This window comes from Anas platyrhynchos, chromosome 11 (assembly GCF_047663525.1).
Source record: "Anas platyrhynchos isolate ZD024472 breed Pekin duck chromosome 11, IASCAAS_PekinDuck_T2T, whole genome shotgun sequence".
Classification (NCBI taxonomy): domain Eukaryota; kingdom Metazoa; phylum Chordata; class Aves; order Anseriformes; family Anatidae; genus Anas; species Anas platyrhynchos.
The window spans coordinates 22,174,888-22,186,145 of record NC_092597.1 but is presented as its reverse complement, the minus strand read 5'-3'; the positions used below and the strand labels follow the sequence as shown (position 1 = coordinate 22,186,145).

The window sequence follows — 11,258 nt, the reverse complement described above, 5'->3', positions numbered from 1 at the left end:
TATTTAAACTCAATTGACCATATTATTCTTATGGGCACCCTACTACATTTTTTTGACGAAGTTTATCTTCTGAAACTACCTGAGGACCACTTCCCTTCTTTTTAGGGCAACCCGGAATTTAGCTTTTTTAAAACCGATTTTGACGGACGAAAAGCCCCAGACTTTGTACCAGAAGAACCGGCACTACAACGGGCTCAGGCGAAGGGAGCTGGATTTTTGTGTTTAACGAGCGCTCCCCTTACAAACACAGCCCTTTGCCCGCAGAGCAGCCGCGACTGCCGCTGGGTGGCAGCGACAGGTCACAGCGAGAGGTGCAGGGACAGTAGGGAAGCTTAACCAGGCGCTGTCACACTTTTTTTTTATTATTTTATTGACCAAACGTGTGACCGTTGTGCTTCACAAACACCCCACAAACCCCTCGGGACGCCCTGAACCCCCTCAGAGCGCCCATAATGGCGGCTCCCCCCTCACCGCCCGCCAGCCAATCGGCGGCCTGCCGTGACCCCACGTGACCCCCCCTAGCAACGGCTCCACTTCTTCCGCCTCGGCAGCGATATCGTCACGTGACCGGCGCGGAAGCGGAACCCGGAAGTGGCGGCGGGGCCGCTGCTCGGCGGCGGCGGCGGCGGCGGCGGCGGCGGAGGAGGAGGAGGAGGAGGAGGAGGAGGAGGAGGAAGGGGGGGGAGGAAGGCTCCGCTCCCGCCACCCCCACCGGGCCGGTGAGGGCCCCGTTAAGGGCTGGGGGCCTCGGGGGGTCCCTTTTTCCCCGGGTCCGGTAAGGGGGAGCGGGGCTGGGGGCTCCCCGGGAGGGCGGCGGGGGGCGGGGGTCGGGATAGGCCCGGGGGCGGCCTCGCCTCACGGAGCCGCTGTGGGGTTGGGGCCCGCCGGGGCGCTTGGTTCGGCCGGGGTTGCAGGGGGCTGGTCGGTGGGGGGGTGGGTTACATTTTGGGGTGAGTTTGTGCTTTTTTTGGAGATTATTTTTGGGTTGAAATATCTTTTTCTGCTGTGTTTCCCCTCTCTTGTCCGTGGTTCAGCTCCTCTCTAGCTGGAGGAGCCCCCGGGCCGTGCACAAACCCGCTGCTGCCATTCTGTGTCAGGGAAATAAAATATTTGGGTCGCAGGTCGCTGCCTGCAGCAAATCCTCCAGGAGCTCCTGGAGCCAAATGAAACCCTTTGTTTGCTCTCCCCTCCGAGGGGCAGAGCTCAGCAGCTGCTGATGCACCTGTGTGAGAAAGGAGCTGCCAGCAGACACTCGCTGTGATCTGTTGTGTGTTTGTGGGACAAAAGGTGTTTTTTTTGCCTCCGCTGTAGTTTGATGTGCTGCCAGGCTGTGACAAGTAGCAGAGTAGTTGATGGCAGCGCTGAAATGAGGCCACATAAAAGTGAAACGAGGGCTGTGCAGCTGAATTTCCAACCTCCAACACCCCGGTTAGGCACGAGGTGCGTCACCCAGCCATATGTGGGATGTGTGCACCGTCGTGCATCTTAGGAGGTGCTTTTTCTTTTAAAGCTCAGGTTTCATCTGCTTGGGTGATAGCAAATGAAGGCTGAAAGATGAAGAAGTTGAGAATAACTGGTAATGCAGCCCCAAAAGTTAATTAAACCTATGTTAGTGCAGCTGTAACCCTAAAGTTAGCTAACCCTATATGCTGGCAGCTTTTCTGCAAGATGAGGTGCATTTGAGTGACTCTCAGAACATCGAGCTCCTTTTTTTTTGTCAAGACCTAAGAAACGAAACCTATTGATTTACGTTTGGCAACCCTAAAGTAAGGAGATCGAAAGCTGCTTTGGTTTGTTGTGCTCAGCAGGTACGAGCTCAGGACAGAAACCTCCTGGGGCAAGTGGCTTTCAGGGCAGGGCTGTGAGGCCAGCAAGCTTTGGAGCTGTTTGATAGCATCTATTGTGTAAATGGAAGCTAATGGTCTCGTGCTGCTTTAAAAAGTTGAATCTAGAAGTCATTAAAGTTGTTTGCTACAATTTAATGGAGTATTAATGAGAAAATTTCACTACTTGTGTACAACACACTTCTGTGTTCTGGCTCAAGTAAGTATTTCAGAGTAAATGAATGGATTTCTGTGTGCAGCTGATTCTGAGATCAGTTAGTCCTGTATTAATTGGTGTGCCCCAAGGGCATCGTTGTTCCTAACTCCTGACAAGAGCCGGCTTCTACTTGGGTAGGTTTAAAACCTCGGGACTTGCATAAAGCCTCGGTCAGCTGCTGTTCCCAACGCGCCTCGGGGCTCCGCGGGGTCACTTGTCCACAGGCTGAGAGCGCAGCCTCAATGCTCAGGCAGTAGCTCCATGAAATAATTCAAGTCTAAACTGCTGACTGAATTCCATCAGACGTAAATTTGGATGCTTTATTAAGTTAAGCTCAAAGCACAGATAGGCTCTAGCTTTTCGAGCTGCCCGCAGCCTGCAGCAGAACTGCCTTTCTCTACAAGCGCTGCCCGGGAGAGCTCTGTTACAGAAGCATCGTCATTTCCTAATTAGAGCAGTACGGGGCAGCCTCCTGGGAGCACAGTTACGTGGCTGGTGATGAAAACTGAGGATAAGTGAAGTTGCGGCGAGCCAGGGGAGTGTAAGGACTGATGAGAGCAGGCTCACCCTGCGAATGCTTTGTGTGTGCTTGCCACAGCCTTGCATGGTGCCGAAGGTAAAGCCCTGTTCTCCATTTTAAACGTTGTTTTTCTTTGTTTCAGGCTGACCTGCGCTGAGGCTTTTCTAATCATCATGGGAGAGATTAAAGTCTCTCCTGACTACAACTGGTTCAGAAGCACGGTTCCTCTCAAAAAGGTACGTTCAGCTCTGAGCAGCTCGTGTGCAGCTCCCTCCTCTTGCTCCAAGGGGGAGGACTGGGCAGTCGGACTCCACTTAACGCAGGACGTTTGTGCTGTGCTACTGACCCAGCTCCCCTAACTGTTGTCCCATGTGTCTCATGAGGAGCACACTGTTAGTTTTCACATGCTTCATGGGCTGGGGCAGCAGTGGCTGGTGTCCTGGTGCCAGCCGCGTTCCCAGAGCTGCTGCGTGAGCTGTGCTGCACCAAGGCAGCACAACTGACCTGGCTCAACGCTGTTCTGCTGCCAGAGCCACCTCTGTGGATCCTACACCTGGGCTTCAGGCTGCAGCAGAGCTCCTGAAGGCAGCTTCTTGGCAGGCAGAGAAGGGAAGGATGTCTCAGCTGCAGTGGAAAAAGGCAAAGCTGCTGCTTCTTGTCCTTTGGATGGCTTCTGCTTAATCGCACCGTCTGACCGCTTTCCCCTCTCGCTCAGATTTCTCCACTTCCTCTCACAGGAGAGCGCTTGGGGCGTGCAGCTTCTCTCTTCTCGAGCTTCTCTCTGTGTGCAAAGGGCACGGGGCCCTGCGCTGCTGCGTGGCTCCTGGCCTGCTTTCTGCCATCCCTTTGTAGATAAGGCTCACCGAGGCTGTGGTTATACAGTAACTGGCAGCAGCAGCCCGGGCTCAGCTGACTGCCAGCTGCTTCACTTCCCTCATCTGGATGGTTTGAGCTGCAGGAGGGTGCTGGCAGCAGGGGTGAGAGCAGCACGAGCTCTTTCAACAGCGAGTCAGTTGTGGTTGGGCCACCCTAAAGGGATCGTGTCCCCAGGCCTAAGGAACAACGCTGATATGTGTCTGGCATTGTTTCTGATGGGCGATGTGTTCATTTCTCTAAGAAATTACCTTTCTGAAAGGGTTACGTTTTTTTTTCCAGGGTTTCTCATTTATTTTTGCCACCTAGCTGTCTTCTGTAAGTAAGAAAGATCTGCTTGCTCTCCCTAGGCTCTGGTTATCCATTTTCTTTCCATTCCTGGCCAGTGCTGGATCTGCCAGGCTTGTTTGTGCCACGCTGCTGCCCCCAGGCTGTGCCTCACCGTGGCAGCAAAGCCTGGAGGCAGCGCTTCAGCTCAGGGATGTGCAGGTGCTCTGCAGCCACGCAGTGAACGAGAGGAACCGGAGGATGTGGTTGCAAAGGGTACACGCTGCTGCTGCTGCCTTCAGCTGCTGCTGACTGCTCAGGATCTCAAAAATGAGAACGTGTGTAAGCCAAAGCTGCTGTTGGCAGGGCTTGTTTGACCTTCAGACTGGGGGATTCCTTTCCCTCTGGGTGATTCAGCCTACTCAAAAGTAAAGTGAAGTTACGGTGATGAACGTGGAGTTTGGAGAAGGTAGAAGTAAACTAGTTCTGGTTTCAGGGTGGAGTGGGAAAGTACATTTGCTTGTGTTATCCTCCCAAAGGCTTAGGCAGAGCAGTTGCACTGCAGAGAATGACCAGCCATCGTTGAAGGAAGCAGGGCCAGAGCTGTTTGGTTGAAAACAGGATAGGATGTCCCTCCTGAAAGCAGCAGAAAATGCACAGCCCCACTGCCCTTCCTGCTCTTGTCAGATTTGGGAAGTGCAGCACAGAAAATAATGTTCCTAAGCCAAGTCTTCAGCTCTGCCCCGGAGATCCCTCTTGGGTTTGTGGCCACCAAAGGCAAACAAGTGCCCCAGGGTGAGTCCTCAGTTGTATGACACTTCAGCTCAGGTAAACATTCAACCTCAGGGTCATTCAGTAGTCTTTTTTGGAGGAAAACTGGAGTATTACTTCACATGAATGGTGTTTTTCCAAATGCAGAAGTGGTTCTTTATCACAGGGTGGTGAAGGGGACTTTTACACGGCGGTCGGCAGCCTCGGGTGAGACGTGATGGGGAGGCTGAGATTTCCCCACAAGGGGGTGGGACTGGGGGTTTCTCCATGGAGGCCCAGAGCTGCCACCAGGAGCTGCAGCTGTGTAAATGCTTGTGGCTGATGTGCTGAGCCTGAAATGGAGAAGGAGGGGAGCACAAATTCAGGTTGAATCAGGCTGGGTGCTGTACCACTATATAGGGGTATCCCCAAAATCCACCACTTGCTGTCTTATCTAAGCCCTACCTAAAAGTCCTCAGCAGAGGACACCCTGGTCCTGCTAACCTCAAGGGAAGTTCTGCCCCTCGTTTAAGATAAATTCAGGTTTTACCCTGTTTGTAAGCTGTAGGTGATCTCAATCGATAGACCCAAACAAGGAAATTAAACCAAAAAACTGGGCCCTACCAGCTCAGCGTTTACCCGTGCTGCTGTCTGTGTGTGCAGCACTGAGCACTGCTTTTGTGCTGCAGTTAAACTACCCGGTACGTGGCTGGAAATCAAATAGAACAGTTTTTAAACGTCCTGGTTTATTATCTGGGCTCGAGGAAAGAAACGTTGCCTCCCAGCCTCAGTTCCCGTGATGTGAACCAGCTCAGTGATTTCAAGGGCTGTGCAAAGCGAGGTGTTGCTTCACCTTTGGAAATAAACAGCAGCCTTGCGTGTTGGCAGAGTTACTGGAGAATAACAGCTGAGACTGCGAGTTCTGTGCAAAGGGTTGGTTTGGGGAGGCTTTGGGAAGGCTTTTGTGCGAGTTTTTAAAACTATTTCAGTGCTGAGGGAAGCCCTGGTATGCAGTCTTTATTTTTTTGTGTGTGAAAGCCACAAAACAACAGCATCATGTGATTTCTTGCATGTTCCCAGAGCCTGAAATACCGGCTTTATTGCAAGCAGCTTTGTTAATCAAGCAAATGTGATTTGTGAGACTGGTCTCTGACTCCCTGAGCAGCTTAACCGCTGCGGTGGGAAAGCGAACTGGGCTCCTACGTCGCTGCTCAGAAAGTTGCAAGCTGGTGACGCAGAGGAGATGAACTCCTGCTTCCCCCAGAGGTTCGAGCTCGTCGATCTGGTGCTTTTGTGCTTTCACAGGGCTGAGGAAGGTTGAATGAGAACCAGCACAGCAAATATACAGAACGGCTCGTTGGTAAACAGGCTGGGTAGAAATGAGGCCGGCCCCAGCACTGCTAGAAAAGGAGACCTTGACCCAGTTCCTGTACTTCTGTAGATGATAATTGTGCTAGGACTTGTTGCTCCTGGCGTGTGGATAATCTGCTGCAGCCAGCTGCGTGTCCTGGGGGCTCCAGACACCCCGAGGTGCTCCAGTTTCTTCCCAGGTCAGCTCTGCTGTGCTGCTTTGGAGTTGTGTGGCCATCTCTGGCAGTGGGATGTAACTGTTCCAGAGCAGTAATCTGCAGGGCTAGCTGCTTAATTCAGTAAATTGCACGTATCCAGACCTGCAATTCTTTTGCCCAGTGTCTGCAGGTGTCAGTGGTCAAAAAGCTGCCCCTGCAGCAGCGCTCCCAGCCTGTGGCTGTTGTGCTTGGGCCTGAGAAACGACATCCCGGCTCTCTGTGCTGGGCTGTGGCACGGTCGCTCCCCTGCCAAGCACATTTTTCTGCCTGCAGAGTGATGTATGAACTCAAGCCTTTGGGGCACGGCCTCGCTGTTCCCATGGTTTATCTGTGTGTGTTTCCAGACCAGGCTGTACCTTTCCAAACCATTTCAAAGTGCAGAAAACCGCTCTGCCTCAGAAAGGAAGAGATTTATTTTTTTTTCCAGTCGAAATCCTGACCTGCAGTCAATCACTGTCAGCCCCACACAGCTCACTCCTGCCAGCACGTGTGTTATATTCCAGCTGCCTGCAGAAGGGTGCATCCCAGGAGATGCCACGGCCCGGCACAGCGTGGTGTTAGCTGCTCAGCTTAGGTCCAGGCACACAAAGTGTTTGGTCTGACAGTGCTTGGTCACAGTCCTGCTTCCAACTGCATCCACGCAAACATTGTAAGTGTTGTTTGTAAGCAGCCTTAGAGAATAAAGCTATTCTGATGAGGAATAAAAGAGTCTTGTTCCAAAGAGTCTTCAGTATTACAATATTTACTGGGTGACAGATTTTTGTAGAAGCAGTTCTGGAAGTTGGTTGAAGAAACTCAGCCTTGTGTTTTTCCTCTCTTCCTCCAGATAATAGTCGACGACGATGACAGCAAAGTCTGGTCACTGTACGATGCGGGACCCAGGAGCATTCGGTGCCCTCTCATCTTTCTTCCTCCCGTGAGCGGAACTGCAGATGTTTTTTTCCAGCAGATTTTGGCACTGACTGGCTGGGGTTACAGAGTTATCGCTGTGAGTATTCGCAGTCCTTTGTCAAAAGTCAGCATAGTTTTGTGTTGATATAATTGGAGGTTGGATAATGAATATTAGTTTAGTTTTGACAGGAGATTCCCCCCAAAATGTGATGCTAGCTTGTAGTCCGGAATATGTAGCGCGCAGATCGAGGCTAAAATCTGCTGTATGTTCACACAGCCATTTATCCAAAGCCTTGTGCATACACACGACTAAATTCTCAGTCTGATCTTTACCTTGTGTGCCATGGACAAGAGTCATCTTTGCCTCCAGCTGGATCTTTGTTAGCCATGAGACAAGTGTGTGGGTTAGTTCAGGGCTTCTGTGTTTGCCTTAGGGATGATTAATAACCTGCTTCTCGGCCTGAATAGCTGCAAATGCAAAATCACTCCTTAAAATCCCAACAGCCCACTCTTTTGTGGCTTCTCTTCAGCTCCAAAGCTGAACTGAAACAATGGGTTTGTACAATAATTTTTCTGCTGAGTGATATTCTGAGTGCTGCAGTATCTCCTGCAGCAATTAGCAAAGTCTGTATCTGCCAACTTTCCATGCTACAAAATCACTGAAAAATCATTCTGGTATCTTTTCCCTTTTCCCCTTGATTACAGAACGAAGCAAAGCTGCACTTTCCTCTCCGAACTTGTTCCGCCAAACTTTCTATTGTGTATTTTTGTCCCAGTGAGGGGTAGTTCTTCCTTAGGGACCTTGCTGAGGAGCTTGAACCTCATGGCACGAGACAGGTTGCTGTCTTCAAACCTTTATTGTGAGAACTGGTGCAAGTTTCAAGCAGACAGCTGATGGATACTGACCAGAGACGGGCTTGCTCTAACTTTGTGGTGTTTCAGTTGCAGTATCCAGTGTACTGGGATCACCTTGAGTTCTGTGATGGATTCAGAAAACTGTTAGACCACCTTCAGCTGGATAAAGTGAGTGCCTGGAGACGGGGAAATGGATGTGTAGTTGCAATAAAAACCTAACTTTCAAAAGTCTAATTTAAGAGCAAATGTATAGTAATGATGCAAAACCAGCCTATAAATAGGCTGTGGGGCAAGTTTACTTTTGAAACTAGTTTATTTTTGAAGGTCAACACCCTTGAAAATTCTGTCTAAATTCACTTCTGTTGTAGGCCTATTAAATTGTACTGGTTAACTTCAGTTTTTCATGAGACCCTGTTAAAGTTATCCTTCATAACTCATGTTGTACAGCATGCCCCAATAAAACACCTTGGATTGGAAGAGCTACTGAAGACGAAGTGAAATGTTCGCTTTTTACTTAACTGTGATAAGCACACAGAAATTTGAGCTGTGATCTGGAAACACTTCCTTTTTTCAGTGTTTATCATATCCTATAAATTACAGAACCTGTATAAAAGAGGTTTTTTTTTCCTTTAAATTAGTTGTGAGGAAAAATAAAACTTGATGACTTATTTTTCATAACAAAATAACACACTTAAGGGTCATTTTTCACAAATGTAACATCTGTTTTTGTGTTTTTTTTTTCTAATTGAATTAGGTTCACCTTTTTGGAGCTTCTCTGGGAGGCTTTTTGGCTCAAAAATTTGCTGAGTACACACACAAATCCCCCAGAGTTCACTCTCTGATCCTGTGTAATTCCTTTAGTGACACTTCCATCTTCAACCAGACGTGGACAGCAAACAGGTAAGGAAGACTGAGACAATGAGATGGGTAGCATTAATGTTTTTTTTGTGATGAAATGTCACGCTGACCTGGTTGGACATGTTTCTGACCTGTTTCCAGCATGTGTGACTTGTGGCAAGAGAAGTGAGGGGTGGAATAGTGTGACTTTTAAAGTCACATCACGAAGGAAATAGAAATCTTCACAATTGGGAGTGTGGAATTTGGCAGGCTAGTCTTGTATTTATCTTTCCTGTGATCATCTGAGAACATGTGGTCAGATTTAAAAAAAAAAAAAAAAAAAAAAAAAAACTACCTGATCTCTAGCAAAACCCTTCAGAGTGAAGGAAGTGTTATTCACCATGTTTAAAATACACACAAGATTATCAGCTTTCCAGAGCATTTCAAGCACCTAGCTGTAAGGTTTTCCATCTCTGTGCTCTCAAAGCTTCTTTACAATTTCATTTGAAATTCAAGCACAAAGTCTGTGAAAGAAAAGGGAGCGCTTACAACAAAGCATCTTAATTCTGGAGTCTTGGGTGCTTGAAGATTGCATCTTTTTTCTGTTTTAGCTTTTGGCTGATGCCTGCTTTTATGCTGAAAAAAATTGTCCTTGGGAATTTTGCCTCTGGTCCCGTAGATCCTGAAATGGCTGATGGCATTGATTTCATGGTGGACAGGGTAGGTGTCTGTGTACTTCAGTGGCTGTGATGTCGATCTCTGAAAGATTCACTTAGCACACAGTGGAGGTTGTACAGATTTCTGCTGCTTCCTTCACTTACCCAGAAGTGAACAGTAAGGGATGGATCCTTAGCAGGCGTTGGCTGTCACAGCCTTACAATTTAACTGGCAGTGTGACTGTCTCCCTTACTGTCCTGTTTGTATAGATTGGAACAGAGGAGTTTAAGAAACAGATGGAAAAGGGGAAATGTGCTGGGATATATCTGTAGGCTATGCTGTGGAGGCAGGAGCAACTAACTAAACATGTTTTAAGCATTTGTCTCGTGAAGGAAGATATTAAATTGTAACTATAACTTTCACCTGAAGAGCAGTGGTGTTTCCCTTAGAACTAAGGAGCTGACTTCTCTTTGGCTGTGTTATTACTGTTGCATTAACTGCCTGCACTGAAGTATGTTGTTAACCAATATTTATCTCTACTGAAAGCTGGAGAGTCTGGGCCAGAGTGAGCTCGCTTCAAGACTTACCCTCAACTGCCAGAATTCCTATGTAGAACCTCATAAAATTCGAGACGTCCCTGTAACTATTATGGATGTAAGTTTATCTCAGTTTAATCTTTTCTTTATCACTGTTTCCTCCTCTTGGAAGGTGGGGTGTGGTTATTGTGTTAGGAACTTAATAAATATTTGCAGCATTTACTTACTTAAATAAACCTAGATTCAGAATTAACTGCTGTGACTCGTTCCATAGGTATTTGACCAGAGCGCACTTTCGACTGAAGCAAAAGAAGAAATGTATAAGCTTTATCCTAATGCCAGAAGAGCTCATCTCAAAACAGGAGGCAATTTCCCGTATCTCTGCAGGAGTGCTGAGGTCAACCTATATATTCAAGTAAGTGCCTGCATTCAAACCCAATTTACCAGCATGTATAGCTGGAACAGCAGTAGGAAACTTTTCTGTGCTCACTTTTATTTCTTAACCTGCCTGAGCTCTGTTCACTCTGTCTCCCAGATTGCTGATGCTGAGCAGCCACATCAATCAAGGGTTGGCTTTGGGGGCTTGGCTGCTGCTTATTTCCTCTATCCTTTGTCTGAACTCTTATACTCCAATCCCTGATTACATTCTCATAGAAAAGTTACTCAGCAGTACTGTTTTTCTTACCAGTTATGCCTCTACACCATTTTCAGCGTTAATTTCTGTGTCTTACAGATCCACTTACTGCAGTTCCGTGGTACCCGGTATGCAGCCATCGACCCCTCAATGGTCAGCGCAGAAGAACTGGAAGTCCAAAAAATCAGTCTTCATAACAGCAGCGAGCAAGAAGAAGAGTAGGTTTCTGACTGCCAGTGAAAATGAGGAATCAGGTTTGGTGGTCTTCCTGTGTACAATCATCTGTTCCCACTCTGCCTTTTTTCTTGTGTTGGCCGATTATCACTGTGCGATTCCAACAGGATCAATAGTCAGTGAGCTACCCGTGGACAATAAACCTTCAACAATGTAATGGAACATCTGCTTAATTTTAAGTCTTTGAATTCAAGGAAGTATCTCTGAAGGCTGCAGTTTTAAAAACAAAGACATTTTTGCTACCAAAGTCTTCACTATCATGTTCTTGAACAGAACAGTATTTCTTTTTATATTTTCACTCAGTTGTATATATTGCCACATGCAGGTTGTGTACTTATAAGCTGACGTATATTTTTGTTGAGTATTTGGTTTAAAAGATGTTAAAGTGCCAATGTTGCCATCACTTATTTGCTTTATATGTTGTGTTGCAAGTTAGTTTATTTCTATTTGAAATAAATTTTTAACTTTCTTGCTAGCTGTTTAAAAATGGTTTTCAATAAAACTTCAAGTTCAGCACGTGCCTCTTCTTTTGACTACAAGAGAACAGTAGTGTAGCTTACTACAGTCCTGGTTTGCCTCCACAGATACTTTAAAAA

At 47.6% G+C, this 11,258-nt stretch overlaps 1 protein-coding gene across 2 annotated transcripts; it reads left to right on the top strand.

Moving 5' to 3' along the window:
* The first annotated feature begins 655 nt into the window (after positions 1–655).
* On the top strand, positions 656–11,175 carry SPG21 (SPG21 abhydrolase domain containing, maspardin). 2 transcript variants are annotated; one of them, XM_027465569.3, is made up of 9 exons: positions 656–719; positions 2,703–2,796; positions 6,845–7,006; positions 7,852–7,932; positions 8,519–8,664; positions 9,213–9,321; positions 9,805–9,912; positions 10,069–10,209; positions 10,528–11,175. In XM_027465569.3, exons 2-9 carry the CDS (start codon positions 2,734–2,736, stop codon positions 10,648–10,650), a joined length of 933 nt encoding a protein of 310 aa, XP_027321370.1. In that variant the 5' UTR covers positions 656–719; positions 2,703–2,733; the 3' UTR covers positions 10,651–11,175. The 2 variants fall into 2 exon arrangements, with proteins under 2 accessions (XP_027321370.1, XP_038040730.1); XM_038184802.2 differs by having other exon boundaries at positions 662–775.
* The last annotated feature ends 83 nt before the right edge of the window (positions 11,176–11,258 follow it).